This window comes from Volvox carteri (genome assembly GCF_000143455.1).
Source record: "Volvox carteri f. nagariensis unplaced genomic scaffold VOLCAscaffold_11, whole genome shotgun sequence".
NCBI lineage: Eukaryota > Viridiplantae > Chlorophyta > Chlorophyceae > Chlamydomonadales > Volvocaceae > Volvox > Volvox carteri.
The window spans coordinates 1,214,128-1,232,166 of NW_003307554.1; the positions used below are offsets into that span (position 1 = coordinate 1,214,128).

Here is an 18,039-nt window from a genome sequence, read left to right on the forward strand (position 1 = left end):
CCGGTGGGGTGGGGGACGGGTGGGGGGTTGCTGGTCGCCAAGGGGATCATTTTGCTCGGCCAGTTCTTTCCTGATCACGTACAGGGTACGACGAATACGGACACCTCCCAGCTCGTACACCTTACCTGAGGCGACCTTCAGCCTCTTGATTTTTACACATGTTCATACATACACACGTACACCCCCACCTTACGTCCCCTTTTAAACGGCCCCCCCCTCGTACCACACGCATCCTTTTACAGTCCGGCGACATCTCCGTCTTCATGGGGGTGCCCACCATGTACTCGTACCTGCTGGCGCAGTACGACAGTACGGCAGCCACTAACCCACAAAAAGCCGAAGAGATGCGGGAGGCGGCCCGGGCACTGCGGCTCACCGTCAGCGGGTCCTCCGCTTGCCCCGTGCCCATCATGAACAGGTACGGATACGCACTGTACTGGCCCACGCACCCACCACACTAACCACCCAACCACCTAACCACCAAACCACCAACCAGCGTTTCCAACCCTACGTTTCATAAGGATAGGGATAGCGCATTGGCGGGAGAGAGGGAGGTCATTGGATGGTTTTCAGGTTTGGAGTCTAGAAGGGGAGTACGCAAGCAATTTATCCAGCTTCGTGGATATGCGTGTGTATGTATGTATGTATGTACACATGCACGTATATCGTACACCTGGAGGTACAAAGAAAACCCACCGGAGCTCCTCGGGGGTCGCCAAGCTAAACACGCCATGCTCCCGCCTCTCGCGCAATCCAGGTGGCGGGAGCTGAGCGGCGAGTTCCTGTTGGAGCGGTACGGCATGACAGAGATCGGGATGGCGCTGTCCAATCCGTACAAGGTACGAGATACATATATTCGCTCTGCACAATCTTTCTATTTCTATTCACACACATATATGGACTGTCATGTGTGTATTATGTTTTGTACTACGTAATATGCAAATTTACGAATTTACGAACAATCGAGTGAATCTCATAAAAGCCAATCTGAAAAGGTTGCGAGAGAGCAACTTCGAAAATGTTGTTCCCGAGATTTACCGCTCCCGCCAGGTGCTGGCTTCCCGTACTGGTTGACCGGTCGGTTTCACTCTCCTGTCCCTCCCCCCCGCCGCTGACTGACTGACTGACTGACTGACGGACGGACGGACTGACAGGGCGAGCGGCGGCCCGGCTCGGTGGGGGAGCCCCTCCCTGGTGTCGAGGCCCGCATCGCCCCGGATGGTGAGCTGCTGGTCCGCGGCCCCACCGTCTTCTCCGGGTACTGGGGGCGACCGGGGGCCACGGACGAGGCCTTCGACGACGAGGGGTACTTTCGAACAGGTGCGGGTGTGCGGGTGTATGGGTGTGCGGGTGTATGGGTGTGCGGGTGTGCGGTGTGGAGTGCTTTGCTTCTTTGGGGTATAGGCAGGTAGGTGGTGTGGCTGTAAGGCCGCAGGGACATGTTCCTCTCGCGGTGAGGGTGTGCAGGGGTTTGCGGCTTTGTTGGGGTTGGGGGACAAGAGCAGCAGCTCAGGAGGGGGGTGAGGGAGTAGTGTTGTAACGCAAACACTGTAACAATGTGTACGGCAGGTGACACGGCCAGCACCTCGGGCTCGCCGCCGTACTTCACTATTGAGGGCCGTACAAGTGTTGACATCATAAAATCCAGCGGATACAAGATATCAGCACTGCAGGTACCCGTAAGTGTAAATGTATGTATATATTTGTGTATGAGTGCATGTGAGAGAGTGCGTATGTGTATTTGTTACATATCGATCCGGGCCTGACACTGGCCAGGGCCACCTAACCGTATATATACCCCAACGGGAACGACCGCCGAAGTACTCTCCTCCTTGTGGGGGACGAGGGGCGTGAGGGGCCACTATCGCCTCGTGTGTGTGTGTGTGTCTGTGTGTGTCTGTGTGTCTGTGTGTGTGTCTGTGTGTGTGTGTCTGTGTGTGTGTGTCTGTGTGTGTGTGTCTGTGTGTGTCTGTGTGTGTCTGTGTGTGTCTGTGTGTGTATGTGTGTATATGTGTGTGTATGTGTGTGTATGTGTGTGTATGTGTGTGTGCTCTACTTGTTTGTATGTGTTTCTGCTACGCGTCGATCCGGGCCTTATACTGGCCAGTAGTGATATTATAGCACCATGGCCTAGAGCACTACGATTATTTCCCACAAGGAGAGGGAACGACTTTGATTATGTATGGAAGTATGTACAGATATTTGATGCATTTGTGGAAACTCTCCGGAGTGAAGAGAAAGGCAGGGAACAGATCATGACACCCTCACATATCACATGTTTGTGATATGATGGTCTCCCACCGTCACCGGTAACGACAATGTAGCCTCCATAGCACCCGCCTAGTCACAGAGGAGGCGTGCGAGCACTAAAGCAGCACTGAACCCGGGGCTGTCACTTCACTTCCCCCCTCTTCCACATTATACAAGCGGACACGCGTCCATGGGGCACTCTGTCGTACAGGTCGAGAGCGTGGTTCTGGAGCATCCCGCCATCGCGGAGGTGGCCGTGCTGGGGGTCCCGGATGAGACGTTCGGAGAGGTGGTCACAGCCTTGGTCGCGGTGAAGCAGCCGCCGCCGTCACTACCGCCGGTAGCGGCAGCTTCGTCGGCGGCTACGGCAGAGGAACCTGCTACGACGACAACGGTGGCGGCGGTACGGCCTGAGGTGGGGGAGCTGCAGCGGTTCTGTCGAGAGCGCTTGGCGCCGTACCAGGTGTGGCATGCTGTTGAAGAATATGTGTGTTGTGTGTATTGCGTGTACGGCAGACGTGTCGGTGTTCTGGCCAAAGCCAGGTCCTCAGGTAGCGGCCGCTTGATCTTGGGGGGGGGTGGGGGGTCCTCCGGTGGGATGGTGCAATACACACATGCATTTACATGCATGCACTTACACACATGCGCTTACACACATGCGCTTACATGCATGCGCTTACACACATGCGCTTACACACATGCACTTACATGCATGCATGCAACGATGTTAGGATTTTGTTGTTGTTTTAAGTTGTCTTCACGCCCAGTTTTCAGAACCCACGAGAGACCCCAGAGCCCCAGCCGACCCTCTTCTTCCCTCTGAGGCGCTCACCAACCGGCTTAACTTTCGCCAGCCCGCAGTCCCGCGGAGGACGTCCCCCAAGCCCCAGTCACTTCAAACCCGCGAACTAACTGTTACAACCACCAAAACCGAAACCCCATGGGAGCCCCCTTGATGATGAAAGTGCGTCGTCACTTAACTCCTGCGACAGGCCGCTCGCGACAAAACCCTAGCCCCCAAAATCCACTCCTTCCCCCCCCCCCCCCGCACCTAACCAGGTCCCCAAGCGCTGGCACTGGGTTACTGCACTGCCCCGCAACGCCATGGGAAAGGTGAACAAGAAGGAGCTGCTTCGAATGCTGCAGGAGGGCCGGCTGGCGGCCGTGTGAGGCCATGTGGCTGGCAGGAGGTGTTCAGGAGCAGTTGCGTGCACGTTAACTGAATCAAAGCGTACCAACGAACCGGCGGAAGAGTAGAGTGCCGAATACGCGAAGAAACAACAGGATAGCTGCCATGTATGTGTGTATGTATGTATGTATGTATGTATGTATGTATGTATGTATGTATGTATGTGTGCGGGTGCGCTTTTGGAAACGGAACCGCAAGGGTGTGGGGTGTTGAAGTGTATCAGTTGTTTTCAACAGAGCCATAAAATTGGAGCGTGTCGTCGCGTGCATGTATGTATGTATGTATGTATGTATGTATGTATGTATGTATGTATGTATGTATGTATGTATGTGTGCGGGTGCGCTTTTGGAAACGGAACCGCAAGGGTGTGGGGTGTTGAAGTGTATCAGTTGTTTTCAACAGAGCCATAAAATTGGAGCGTGTCGTCGCGTGCATGTATGTATGTATGTATGTATGTATGTATGTTTTTCCGTATTAAGCTTGTTTGTGAGCAAATGGCACGTTAGGGGGGACTGTTTACCCCTCGGATGTGTGTTCGACTCGTTGCTTGCTTGTGCGTGCTGCGACGGCCGTGTGTGCTTCGGACGGAGCGGTGCGTGCATCGCCTTGTGCTGGGCCGCTGACGGGTGGTCAATTAATTCGACGGACCCAATGGCCTGTAGACTTCTGTACTGCCGCGAGAAAGGGGAGAAAGGAAATGCAAGCCACGATCTACTCTCCCACTTCCTATTCCTGCACCCTACACCCTGTGCCGCCGCCGTGCGTTATTTACACCCCTCCCCCTGTTCGAACAGCCGAACGACTACTCGCCTCTGCAACGACGAAAAACGCGGCGTACATGCATCCTCCTCCCCCCCTCATGGTGGCAGATGCCTTGCCAAACAGGGCATATGACAAGCACCTCTTTCCCAGCGCTTGCAACCACCTGCACAACCACCTGCACAACTAACCAACGAATACATTAACCAAGTGCACAGCGCAAAGGCCACAACAACCTCGCACAACTCACACGCGAGGCAGCGGCATCTTGATCCAACAGTAACTAGAAAGGTTCAGTGCGCTCCACCTCCCTAATGCCATAAGGCAATCGTATTGCGGAGCGAGATCCAAACCCGATGTCCACTTGGTCAAATTAAACACAGGTCATCCATCGCACACACACAACGGCCCTTCCTGCCGCTCGTTTAAATGAGGCACACACACCACACAAACCTCCTAACAACCCCCACACGGTCAATCTTTTCCCTAACCCCGCCTCCTTCATAGCTCCCCCTCCCCGTCACTGAAATCCTCCCCCTCCTCTACCTCCCCCTCCTCCCCCTCTCCCTCCTCCTCTCCGTCCTCGCTGCTCGACGCAGCCCCCACCGGCGCAGAAAATAGAAACGTCGCCGCCACCGCATCAAGCAACGACCGCTCCGCATGTATCCGCCCCCCATCTCCCTCCCCCCCTTCCTCTTGCCCCTCTCCTCCTACTACTTCCGCGTCCACATCACCTTGTTGTCCTTGTCGCTGCTGCTGCTGCTGTCGTTGTTGTTGTTGGTGGTGGTGATGTTGGTGATGTTGGTGGTCTGGTCCAGGTCGTCGTTGCAGGTCCCTGCAAACGAGGGCCGGCCTCCTGAGCCCCCAGAACATGGAGGGTTCCAAAGGCGCACCTGGAGTGGCGGTGAAGCGCCAGCCCTGTGCCGTACACACGAACACATGCAAACGCACGCGCGTAAAAAGCACGCACATGTTCAAGCGGGAGAGGGGCTCGCGACTGGGACGACCAAACAGCTACAGATACCGAGGGAAGGGAGGAGACGGGGCGACATGTACAAGGTACGGGGCTGCGGAGGAGAAGGAACTTCGACAAAAAACAAACGTTTTCGGACAAAGGTGTTGCTATACTTTTATTATCTCTTCATTAACCGTTTTATATAATCCTTAACGCAAGTGAGAACAACATACCCGGGGAGGAGGAGCGTATGCACTAAGGAAGTGAATATTATACCTGTCGTACGCATGTACGAGGAATGCATATACTCTCCCCGTGCACACAAGCATGACGCAACCCCCCAAAACACACTAGGAAGCCACACGCACACACACCCCGACCCCACAACCCCCCAGAAACGCCGTACAAGGTGATTTCCACATGTCGTACAGTTGGCAATCGTCCAAGCGTATCCGGGAAACCACGAGTAAGCCGTCTCCGGTTGACCCTGGTACGACAGGCGTTGTACGGCCCTGAGGGAAGAATGTACGGATGGCCGAGGGGGTGGGCAGGCAGGGGATGGGCAAGCGGCGGCCGGGGGTTGGGTTCGGGTTGAGGCCAGGAGGGCAACCCCTCTCAAGAGCGCGGATGTACCTGTGGATGAATCTGTGGATGCGGGGGGGGGGGGGGATGGGGTGTCTGCGAGAAAAGGAAGCTTTACATGAAATAATCCAAAAAGCAACAGAGTAGCCCGTAGGGGGAATGTTCTTACTTTTCTTTACATCAAAATGTCTGGATGCAATCGCATGTGCGTTGGAATCTCTGATCAAATCTTCGGGTTATGATGCGGGGAAGGGAAAACCCGTCGTACGTGCGCCCGACGCGTGCATCTACGTGCGTATGTCTGTCGTACCGCATTGGATGACCTACCAGCATATCGACAACGGCCCGCAATAACCAGCTAATTTCCACGCTACTGCTGCTACTGCTGGCGCTGCTGCTATCACCGCACACTGCTGCAGTCGGCAAAACGGGTTTCGGCGGAGGACTGAATGCCAGGTGAGGCCCCGATAAGAACCAAACGTGAAGCGTGAGCTGCCGTACACGGTCGTACCTGAACGTGGCGATGTCGTGCACGTAGCCGTGTGCATTGACGAACGCACCTCCCGCCCCTTCAGAGCTCATCAATAAGGCCCAGCTGCAGCGGGTTACCTGTTCAGGCAACGGCAGGAATTACCCTCACGCAACAACAAGCTAAGGATCTACTGCTGAGACGTCCCAAACCGCAAACTGTCGAACGAGACCAAAGTTTGGTACCTGGGATAGTTGCCAGATAGGGGTTTGGGAGGGGAGGAAAGACCCGACTTGGGACCCGATTATCATCCGTACTTCTCTTGCCGTACTTCTTTTCCACCGCCATCCTCTCTCCCAAGTGGGTGAGCCACACGCGGTGTGAAGATCCGCCCCTAACCCCACACCGCCCCGCTAAATCCCCTTTTACCCCTCTCCTCCCCTTCTTTCTCCTACAGCCTGCCCATGTCGGCAGTTGACGTGTTTTACATTTCCCATCATGTGATGTCATTACGCATTTCTCCCCCTTTCTTCCCTTCACTTCTTTACGGCTTGGCATTACTGCTTTTCTTCCGCTCTTATTTTAGTTTTGGCGGCTAGGTAGGTAGGTAGGTAGGTAGGTAGGTTTCCGGGGTCGTCATCACTACATCATCCCGAGGTCGGCTTCTTCAAAACCGCCAACTGGTCAGTTTTGCTTCTTCTACACTCTTTCCTTGGCAGCAGCTTCACTCGTTTGTGGTTCATCCTTTCCCCCTCTTCCCCCCTGCCCTTCCCTTCAGCTCACCTCACCTGCGACCCGCACACCTTACACGCCAGGGTCCCCAGCCGGGTCAACATGCACGACATCAGCCGCAACCGCTCGGCCGCGTCGCGACACTCCAGTAGCAACTGCCGCTGTGCGCGTGCGTGTGTGCGTGCGTGCGTGTTTTGATTTGTGGACGAGATTGTGAGTTGGGTGGGGGGTTTTGGGGGGTGTTGGCGCAGGGAGGGGAGGCCTCAAGTACGCTCAAGTACGGATGGATCTAGGGATGAGCTTCGAGCAAATTGCTGGCGCAGAGTAGCCTAACTAAGCAACGGTGACGGGGTGGTGACGAGGAAGGGCGGAGAGCGGTGTTCCACCACCACCACCGCCACCACCGCCACCACCACCACCACCACCACCACCACATGGATGCCGTTTTGAACTCATAGTTCCAAATCGACTCCTGACAGTGTAGGAAGGTAGAGGTAGAGGTGTAGGTCTAAACACAGTACGACACAGGAACAACCGAGTGTGCAAGGAAAGAGAGAATTGATGTGCGTCTTGATGCTTTTAGGAGCTGGTCGATAGTTAACTGCCCTCCCGTACATACGCCAGTCTGTCGTACCCGCTCTGCGCTGAGAGGCAGGTTGGATGCCAGCCAGTATCCGTACCGCTGGAGAGCTAAAGGACCCCGTACTGCCGTACTGGGGCCAAACTTGGAGGCGATCTTGCGGAGGAAAGGGATGGGGGGCAAGGAACGAGGAAAGAGGGAGTTTCGGGTTTTGGGACGAAGTGCGGGTAAAGGGAGCGGGTTGTTCAAATTCAACACACACACACACAGACATAGACATACATACGCACAGACAGCCAAGGCCACCGCCATATATTGGTTTTAATGATCTGAGCCGCGACGAGGGAAATGCCGAAGGTGGTGGTGGTGTGAGGTGGTGTTTGCGGGCGCTGTGGCGGGCAACAAGACCCCGGGGCGCGAGTATGTGACATCGTTTCATGTCGCATAGACATACAAGCACATACACGTGCACGCACGCAATGCGCACACGTACACACGCACATGCAAACACAGACGCGCGTCCTCCCACTACCCGCACATCCCCCCTCCCCTCCCCTCCCCCCCCCCCCCAACCTGCGGCAGTACACCGCTGCACAGCTCCTGAACCCGGCCGGCTAGTGCGGGGACGTCGTACAGCCGAGCTGCCCAAGGGGACCAAAACGCCGCTCCAGCCGCCAACTGCAGACGGCCGGGTTTGAATTCAAAAATTTGAATCCGGGAAAGCACACGGCGGATGGAACAGCAACAGCAACAGCAGTAGCAGCAGGAGCACTGAATTAGCAAACGAACGAACACCGTTGTGGTGCCGCCCCCTCTCCCCTTTCCTCCACTGCTCCAGAACTCCCCCCTCCCTTCTTTCCCTTGTCCACGCAATCCCAATACACACACATACACTTTCCCCACCCCCCCCTTTTCCCCCCTCCTCCCCGCCAACCTCCCCATCAACCGCCACTTGACTGCATGCGATGCTCCCCCTCCCCTTCCCCCCACCTGCCGCGGCGGCCTCTCCGCCATACCCTCGGGTAACACCTTGACACGAACCCGGAACGTGTCGGTCAGGGCTGACAAATCAATCAGCAGCCGCTGACGACCACGAGCTACAACGGCAACCATAGAGGGGAGAGCTCGGCCGGCGGCGGCAGCGGCAGCGGCGCCGCCGCCGCGGTTGCCGTCAGCGGCGGCGGCAGCGACCCTCTCCGGACCCAAGACGGTTCCTCCCACAGCGGCTGCCGCCCCCATCGCCCCCGCTGCCTGCTCGTCTTCCGCCGTGTGCCGGCGCAGTCGCCGTATTTCTGCCGTACATCCCACCAGGGACATGTGCGAACGCCAGGAGGTGTGCGTCTGGGGAGGTGAAAGGGGGGAAGGTGATTGGTCAGAAGATATAGGATTTGTAGTTGGGTGCAAGACAGCGCCGTACGGCTTTCAAATTTCTAAACACTTTCACAAAATGTTTTTTACTGCACAGCCATCAAGGAGGCGGCGTCCATTGTTAGCTAGCACAGTCGACTCTAGCCGCCCACCCCCAGCCGGTAGTCCACCGCTGCCGCTCCACTACTACAGAGACGGCTATTCCTGCTCGCTCTGGCGCTTTCCTACATCTTCGAAAGATATCTAAATCTTCAAACATTTCAAATATTTCTACCACTACTTCATTCCTGGACCAGTACTTGTCGAGTATTAAGCTCAGATTGCCTTGGAGACTCTTTCCCTTTCTGCACACAATCGCACATCCCGATACTCCCTTCCAAAACACACACATACATACATACACACACATACATACATACATACACACACATCTACACGCACCCCCGGCCCTACCACCGCAATCAGCCTCGCGGTGGGTGCCCCGGGCGGCAGTCTGAGGGCCCTCTCCAGTTTGAGCACATCTTGGGGTGAGTGCAGGAAGAGGGGGAGGTTCTCGCCGGGGAGCAGCACTACACCTGCAGGGTGGGGGCAGGGGGGCAGGGGGGAGATCACACATGGAAGCAAGTCGGAATCGGACCGCCAAAATCCAAAGTCCGGATTGGGTTCGGCGGGGTTTCAGGGGTTGGGGAGATGAGGGGGGATACAAGGGGTGTGTGTGTGTGTGTAGGGCACGCTAGGTAGGTTGGGGGGGAAGGGGACAAGACGAACCACTGGCGAATGGAAACCAGATACCAGAGATGCACGGATAATCCACGGATAGGGTCACGGATACGGTCACGGGGGATATCATCCGCACGAAGCAAGGCAAGGCATGGGAAGGCATGGGAGGGGTTTGGGGTGGGGGGGGGTGGGGAAAACAGCGACTGGGAGTCTCAGGGACGGCCACGACAGCTAACCCTGGCTGCATACCTTTCCAAGATATACCTTGCTGTGTCGTACTGTGTAATGATTTCCCCCTGGCCCCCTAAGCCCCCTTTGCGTGACCTCCCCTCTCCTCCCCTCTCCTCCCCCCTTCGCCCCGCGACCCACCCTCTAGCGGGAACAGCGGCAGGGTGTATGTGGCGCCCTCCTCCAGCAACCTCGAACCTCCACCCAGCTCGTCCACATCTGCGGAATTGAGGAACGAGAGTGACCACGTGAACCATGTACGGGCAAGGAAGGACGTGGACAGACGCGAAGTACGGCAAAAGGATTAGAAAGCAAAAACATGCATCTGGCACGTGGAAAGAATGTACGGCAGCACAGCCAATGCTTCCAAAGCCCCTCCCGGCATATGGCACGGTGTATAACCCCCAGCGGGTTACGTGTGTTCGTTGTCCGTTTGTGTTGGGGTCCGTCTGCTCGTTAAGTTCGTCTGTCTGTCGGTCCACTGTTAAGTGTCTGCTAGTCTGTCTATCTGTCCATCAACCTGTCGTATGGATTCGTGTGGAACGTACCCCCTAGGTAGCGGTGTTGCGCCGCCGTGTTGGGGTCGAAGTGGCGCACGCCGCCCCATGCCGCAGGCCCCGTACCTGTGTGTGTATGTGCACGAGTACGACAGCACGTGGCGGGTCAATAAGTCGGCGGAGAATACACGACTGGACCATAAACTCCGATATGCTAGTGGTGCGATCAACGTACGTAATTGTCCTGGTCGGATTGTGGATAGCAGGTTCGGAATAAGTTTAGCCCAATTCATGGGGGGGAGTTTGTTGCGAGACGATAGCAGCATGCGCTCGCCAGCCAGGTTAGGTGTGGGCATACCTGCAGCATCAAGGTCAAAACTGGGAACCAGCTCAATGCCCACGTGCGTCACTCCATCATCGTCATCGCTACTGGAGTCTGCGCTTCCTCCTGATGGCGATTGTGCGTCGTCAAGTCCGGGCTGTTCAGCCATGGGACGACTATGCCGACGAGGCACGGCTTTTAAGAACTGTGCAGAACAATTTTTCAGGCCTCGGGTTAATCTATTGCTCCAATGGATGGCAACTTCATACGTCCACTTCAGCATGTAATAACGAGTTACCCTGTCATAAGAGTTGCCAGCTTGAAGTTATGGAAAAGTTACAGTGATACATCTATCTGTTTGTGGCAGCTGAAAGAGGAACGCACGTACGGAAAGTTGACTGTTTCCGGGACGTTTCTAAACATTGATCGCTGAAAATGAACAGGTTAGTAAATGGAGAGGAAAACGTGTTCTTATGCTTTCTGTATACACGGCTAGCGCGTCTTTCTGCGGTCGTCGCAAGGAGCAACTGTCGCGCGTTTCGGAACTTTTTCCTCCACAGGAGGTGAGTTCGACAATCATGGCTGATGTACATATGTCAGTATCGGCTGTAATATGCGCTTGTTTGCTTGCAAAGCGCTGCATTGCTTACTAGTATCTAGAGCGTATCAACTCGCCAGCGACATGGTATCTATGCAGGATGAAGCAGGTGAATGTAAGCACGATATTGGACATGCTCTTGTCGACCTCTACTGGTGTTTTCTTGGCAAAAGGGCTTTGGACACTGTGAACCAGGGCGTCGTTAAGCGCGCTTCTCCTTCGCCGTGGCCTCAGCTTGTGCAGAGCGGCTGCATTTGTTGATTCTGGCTCGCTGTAATCATCGTTCATCATTTTGCAGCTTGGACAGTTGTCGATGTGTGATGTGCCCCATGCGCGCGAAACCCCGATGTTCCTTGTTTCAGGAGCTACCATCACCTGTAAATCAACTTTGCTAAATGCGGCGATTTCAGCAGTGCAAAGCCTGGTCTGGTGGGGTTGTCGTCACAGGTGGTCCAGTGGTTATCGCCGCGCCATTGGGCTCGGCGCGCCTGCGCCTGCACCCAGGTGCGTTTATTAAAGCCTTCTTGGGACGCAATGATTCCACAATGCGATTGGCTTTTAACGCCAGCGAATCATCAATTTAAGCTCGTCACCACCGGCAAGCTGCCCGCCCACTTCATCCGCAAACCATGACATGCCCGTACAGCACCAATATACCGTCTAGCAAATCTTCTCTTCGTAACAATTATTTCTTCACTTTAATGTTGTAGACGTTTGTCTTAACAGATAAGTGGGGCCGCAGGATGCTAGGCATATCCTGCAGAAGGTCCCGATCGGAACCGTCTTCATAAACCACCTTCAAATTCCACCAAACAATCCCGCAACCCCATTCTCACCAGCATCTAGCAACACGCCCGCCCGCACAAACCCGCACAAACCTCCAAAACACCCACACACCTACAGGTGCCGCGGCGCTGCGCGTGCGAGCTGTCGTAGAGGAACCCCGAGGGGGAGCCCCAGGCGGCGGCAACGGCGGCAACGACAGCTGTCGCCCTGCCCGGCTCTCCAGCATCCGCTGGGCCCGGCGGCAGCGCATGTTGTCCCGCGAGCCCCTGCCCGGCTCCGGTGAAGATGACCTGCTGGAACTCAACGTCGGGGGAAAGCTGATGCAAACCACACGGTGAGAACCGGCGGGGGAGAAGGGCCTTATGTGGGCCTTTATAAGGGTCTTATGGTTGAAGGGCCTTACCTTGGACGGGCTTTAGTTTGACCGGTCATGAGTCCGCGGGCCAAGCGGGAAGGCGGGAGAGGCCTAGTGCCCTCGTGGGGGTTGATAGGAGGGCTGACTTTGGGGCCTTATGCGGCGATGGAAACCCGCGCATACGGCTATACAGGACCAGCTAGCGCGGATCAGATGGTGCGTGATCAGGGCCTTTGACTGAGGGCACGACTAGTGCTGGGATTGGGGCTGGGGCTATAGTTAAAGAATTTGACCCCAAATAACAACTAGTGGGAGCTCCTGCTGGTGCACCGCCATCCCACGTGACCTGCTTACCCGCGCCCATTACCCACCCCCTCCCCCCCTGGGCCCCCGGCCCCCAGCTCCACCCTTCAGGTGGTTCCCGGCAGCCGCCTGGCCGCCATGTTCCGGCAGGGGGCGGAGGGGGAGCTCAGGTACGACAGCTGTGGTCGTGTTTGCCTGGACTGCGATCCAAATCTCTTTCAACTGGTGCTCCGATACCTGAGGGAGGCTACTGTGACCGGAGGTGAGCGGGGAAGGTCGGGTGGGGGGTGGGGTGGGGGGTGGGGGCCTAAAAAATGTGGTGAGAAAGGCGTTTGTGCGTATCGCCTCATCTCCCTCATCTCCTTCACTGCCATCCACCCGCACGAATTAACAACCGCCCGCAGGAAGCCTTGTCGGTTGTCTGCCAGCCGTACAACCCGCCGACGAAGCGCCCTTCCGTCGCCTCCTGTCGTACTTGGAGGTGCTGCCGTACCCCGGAGCGGCCATTCCGATCGCGCACGGCCATGACCCGCTGGCCGACGACTTATCCCGGCGGCCGCCGGCTCCTCCTTCAGCTCTCCCTCACCAGCCACTTCATCAGCCGCAGCAGACCACGGAAACGTCCCGTGGGTCATCATTGCCTCCTCAGGCCATCACCTCTACTACTATTACGACGACGACGACTCCGGCAGCGGGGGCGGGGGCGGGGGCGGGGGCGGGGGTGCCTTATCTGGGTGATCGACGGCGGCGGCCTGACCTTGCTGATGGCCACCACCTGCGGCACCACCTGCGGCACCACCGCCAGCAGCGGCAGCAGAGTAGGAAAAGGAACTGGCAGGAGGGTGATGGGGGAGGCGGGCGAGGCGGCGGCGGTGGTGGTGGCGGCGGCACCGCAGCTGCCGGTCCCGGTGCTGTGCGGCGTGGTGGCGCCAGCGAGCACACTGCCTCTGTCTCTTTCTCTGCCGCGGCGGCAGATGAAGGGGGTGCCGCCGCAGGTGACGAGGCGGCGGCGGCTGCTGCGGCCGCAGGGAGATCTCTTCGCGATCCAGATCCAGTTCCAGGTTGGGTCGAGCATCAACATCAGCGGGGGCAGCAACAGAAACATGAACAGCTTCCGGACTCTGACTCCGGGAGCACCAATGCCCACCAGCGCCATGGAAGCTATGGAATCCGCAAAGGCCAAAACCCAAATCAGCAGCGCTGCCACCGCACCCGCCCCACCCTGGGGTATAATACATCGCAGCAGCGCCAGCGGCATAATCATAACCACCACAACCACCATAATCATAACCACCACCCGCCGGAGCCCAAAATAGACAGTGAGGACTTCATTCCTGACACGGTGACACGCAGCATCCTCGGCAGCCTCCGTAGTGGCGGCAGTAGCAGGGGCGGAGGCAGTAGCAGTGATGATGGCGCCCATGGGCGCTCCGAACCGAACTCTTCCCTCATAACAAGGGACAGCAACAGTAACAGTCAAAATGACCGAAATCACACGGCGCAGCAGCGGCAGCAGCAGCAGCAGGGTGGCGGCGGCGGCGACGGAAGACCAGCGCGCCAGGCCTCGCCGCCGCCGCCGCGGACCGCTAGCAGCAGCCGGCAGATTGGCAGTGCGGCTGGTGGCGGCGCCGCTGCAAATGACGCGTCGCGGCTCACGCCGCCGCGGCGCTACGGTAGCCGTGACGCCGGCGGCGGCGGTCGCGGCAGCGGCGCCGCCGACCGTACCATTACCAAGCTGTCGCCGCTGCCGGTCCGTACATTCCCGAGTATATCCCAGCTGTTTTACATATCTACAGACTACACCGAAGCGCGCGGCCTGAGGGTGAGCGTGCACACAGAAGATGACGTACGGGCGGCGGCGGCGGCGGCTCCCGCGCCGACGGGTGCCAGCGGCGGCTCCGCCGCCGCCTCGGCGGCCGAACCCTTCGACATTTTCATCGATACGACGTACGACGAGGGACAGATCTCAATGACGTTCGTATCGCGGCGGGATCTGCTGCCCGGGGGTGTTTTCCTGGGCCTTACGTCACGTGCCCAGCTGGACAGGAAGGGCGCTCAGATTCCCTGCTACGGCTGGAAGGTAGAGAGGGGTGTCTGTGTGTCTGTGTGTCTGTGTGGGGGGAAGGGGGGGAAAGGGGTGCAGGTGGGCCCTGAGCTTGAGGAGGTTGTGAAGGTGCGAGATGCCTGGTTACGCTACAACGAACCAGGCAACCGCAACAGGCTTGATCTACGTCGCCAACTGCTAGTGTGCTATCTGACCGGCCTGGCCTGCTAGCAGTCGGCGTAGGAGGCGCTGATGCGTCCCCCGCAAAAGGTGCCCCTCGCTTCACATATCTACACTTCTTCCGCGCCCACAGTAATAGACACCCTCAAAATGGCATTTCTGCGTTTATGTATGATGACATAAAGTACATACCGACAACATTCTTACCACACCATCCCGCCACCCCGTTCCATTCATTCTGTCCTATGCTCCTACCTCCCCGGTCCTGTGTTATATCGTGTCGTATGTCAGAGTAACGGCTGCACCTACAACGACCACACGGGGGGCGGTAGGCTGGGCAGCAGCAGCAGCAGCAGTAGCGGCGGTAGCGGACCAAGACGCGGCCTGCAGGACCTCCCATCCTTAACATCTCCATCATCATCTCCATCATCATCTCCATCATCATCGTCGTCGTCGTCGCTAGCACCATCAGAGGCCGCCCGAGGTGCCACGGAGCCGTGCATGAAGCCGCCGATGAGTGCAACACCATCCCCCTCCTCCCCCTCCCACTCCTCACCCGCCTCCTCCGGCCCCCCCACGACCCCCCCCTCCTCGGTTGTCGCGGGCGGCTCCTCCCAGCCCAGCCCACCCCACAACCCACAACCGCAGTGGCAGCAGCAGCTACAGCCACCCCACTCCCACTTGGGGCCTCAGGGGACAGGAGGGGAGCTGGTGGGAGAGCTGCAACCGCTCTGGAGAAAGGGTAAGAACGTCCCCCACGGACCGATGTCGGACCACGCTACGTCAACTGACATACATACGTACACATACATACACACACACGCGCGCGCATGTGCGTACAGAGATGGAGAGAGAGATGCAGGGGAGGCGGAGAGCGGGGTGTCCGGGGGACACTGGCCAGTTGCCTCTCAAGGTACCTGTTGACGTATTTGCGTTCCGGGAGAGGTCGGGGAGGGGCCTTGGATGCCCGCAGCTCTTGTGGTGTAACATTATCTCTGTCTGTCTGTCTGTCTGTCTGCAGTGCACTTCACACTCCAAGAGTGCATACATTTCCAAGTTCCTAGTCCGCCCTTGGCCGCTCTCTTCGTTCACCTTTCCCGCCCTTTCATCGTTCTTTACCTCCCCGTTCCCCCACGCCCTTGTTAACGGCCGACCCACGGGTCGCTCAGGTGACTCTGTGGAGCTCATTTTGCGGCAAGGTCAGCCGCATACCAACCAGCTGTTGCTTAAGGTTAAAGGACAAGCCGTCGATGTGATCAACCGCCTTCCATCATTCCGACATTGGTGGGTTCGGAAACGCCTGGTTGGCACGGTCGGGACAGTTGTAGATAGTTGTAAACAGTTGAGAGGTTGTAGGTTGATCGAATTAATGGGTGGGAGGAACGGGATGGGCTCCTGTGTGTGTGGCACTCACTCTTGAGGCGTTTCGGGTCGCAGGCCCCACCCAAGCATCTGCTGTCTGCCTGCCTGTCTGTCTGCCTGTCTGTCTGTCTGTCTGTCTGTCTGTTTGCCTGTCTGTCTGTCTGTCTGTCTGTCCTCCTGCAAGCTCTGTGTGCAACATCTGCATCTTCGGATGGCACTGACCCACCGCCACGTCGTCGTACTAGAGTACGAATGCAACAGTGCGGTGTATGAAGCGGTGTGTGGCGGCCGTGGGCTGATCCAAACCCCCTGGAGCAGAAGCAAATGCTCCGAAGTGCTCCGGAACCAACCAACTACCGAAACGCGCCCCGAATCCAACAACCCAACTCTCTTTCTTCCCCGTGCGACCTCCACACACAAACACCGCTCCAAACACAACAACGCCCTCCGCCCCCCCCCCCCCCGGCGCAACCCCGACCTTTCAGGAGCTGGTACGTGGGGTTGTGGGCGGGCGGCGACATCAGCTGCGCGGTCTTCCAGCGGGACCAGTACGCCGTGTACTGGGGCGACTATGCGGTGAAGAGGTACCTGTGATGCTGAGGTTTGGTGCTGAAGTGGTGATGCGGAGGGTGGTGTGGGTTGAGGGTCGATCGGGAGAGGACGCCAGCCGGCGGATGTTGGTGCGAAGGCATGAAAGGGGAGAAGGGCTTGGAAGGACGGCTGGTTGGAGTGGGGACCGGGTGGGGCGTTTTAGAGGAGTGGAGAAGGAACGAAGCTCACCGTCAGGCCTAGGGTACGTGGTACGCGGTTACAGGAGGAGGAGGAGGAGGAGGAGGAGGGGAGGAGGAGTAAAGGAGCGGGGTGAGCGGGGTGGGAAAGACGTGCCGGCAATCAGTTGGATATATCGCATTCGTCTCCTGAGGAATGCCGTACGAAGTACTTCTGTTGATGTAAGGACAAGTAATCAAGCAAGGATGGGATGGATGTTTATTTCCGTACACTTGTATGTAATTGAGCTAGGCATGTAGCTTATCTACTCGAAGAGCTCTGCTGCGGAGCGTTATGGAACGATGAGAATCCGCGTTTGATGATTTTCCGTATTTGATTCGCGTTCCCATACCCTAGCAGGAATCGTTGTCAAAGTGCTTTGCGTTTACTATTTTATGGTTTGATTGGTCCACACCTTACCTTTGGTTCGCATTCGGTTTCGTGGGTGGCTTGGGTGCTGGCTGGCTGGCTAGCCAACTGCGTGTGCTGTACGTGCATTTCCGCTGCAGCAGCAGGCAGAAGCACAAGTGCCCAAAGCACGTGGGTTTTGTGCCCCACGCCATTCAGCGCTCCTGTATGTATGTAGGCATGTATGTATGTATGTATAGCATGTACGTTCTTTTACTTGTTCTGTTGCCACAGGCCTCAGTGGTGCGAGGTTGCCGATCAATGCTGCATGGTGCGACATCATCGCAACCCACCCTGAAGAGCCTCAAACGCCTCAGGCTGAGACGAGCACAGGAGAGAGTACATCAGAGAGTACATTTTGCGGTTCCATCGGCGCACTTCACGTATTTCATTATATCATAATGCAGTCACGGTGATAGTGTTGTCGTATATGCCGTATTGCAGACAGTACGAAATCTGGACGCACATGGATATATTAGTTGTGGTTACATTTTATTCCAACCGTGTACAGATTTTTTGAGTACGGAAGTGCAGGGCAGGGTAATGAACCGACATGCGTTCCCCGGGGACTTGTGTTGCAAGAA

At 57.0% G+C, this 18,039-nt stretch overlaps 3 protein-coding genes across 3 annotated transcripts in view; 2 read left to right on the forward strand and 1 right to left on the reverse strand.

Annotated features, from left to right (window-relative positions):
• Positions 1 to 4,388, forward strand: part of VOLCADRAFT_104041 (uncharacterized protein) — a gene marked incomplete at both ends in the record, with an annotated part of 6,088 nt that extends 1,700 nt beyond the window's left edge. The window contains 7 exons of the mRNA XM_002948668.1: positions 243 to 418; positions 758 to 839; positions 1,155 to 1,320; positions 1,570 to 1,673; positions 2,462 to 2,713; positions 3,310 to 3,416; positions 4,325 to 4,388. Coding sequence (XP_002948714.1) covers positions 243 to 418; positions 758 to 839; positions 1,155 to 1,320; positions 1,570 to 1,673; positions 2,462 to 2,713; positions 3,310 to 3,416; positions 4,325 to 4,388 — 951 coding nt within the window. The remainder of the gene's footprint in view (positions 1 to 242; positions 419 to 757; positions 840 to 1,154; positions 1,321 to 1,569; positions 1,674 to 2,461; positions 2,714 to 3,309; positions 3,417 to 4,324) is intronic.
• Positions 4,389 to 4,911: 523 nt separating this feature from the next.
• On the reverse strand, positions 4,912 to 10,820 carry VOLCADRAFT_89116 (uncharacterized protein; the record flags this gene model as incomplete). Its single annotated transcript, XM_002948789.1, has 14 exons — positions 4,912 to 5,054; positions 5,092 to 5,212; positions 5,560 to 5,665; positions 5,787 to 5,798; positions 6,247 to 6,344; positions 6,993 to 7,097; positions 7,571 to 7,672; positions 7,807 to 7,905; positions 8,090 to 8,194; positions 8,507 to 8,857; positions 9,326 to 9,459; positions 9,974 to 10,051; positions 10,381 to 10,455; positions 10,565 to 10,820. The coding sequence occupies 14 exons, from the start codon at positions 10,818 to 10,820 to the stop codon at positions 4,912 to 4,914; spliced, it is 1,785 nt and encodes a 594-aa protein (XP_002948835.1).
• Positions 10,821 to 11,124: 304 nt separating this feature from the next.
• VOLCADRAFT_89117 (uncharacterized protein) lies at positions 11,125 to 16,873 on the forward strand (the record flags this gene model as incomplete). Its single annotated transcript, XM_002948669.1, has 8 exons — positions 11,125 to 11,214; positions 11,660 to 11,753; positions 12,153 to 12,369; positions 12,792 to 12,955; positions 13,122 to 14,773; positions 15,566 to 15,659; positions 16,087 to 16,201; positions 16,765 to 16,873. 8 exons carry the CDS (start codon positions 11,125 to 11,127, stop codon positions 16,871 to 16,873), a joined length of 2,535 nt encoding a protein of 844 aa, XP_002948715.1.
• Between the last annotated feature and the right edge of the window lie 1,166 nt (positions 16,874 to 18,039).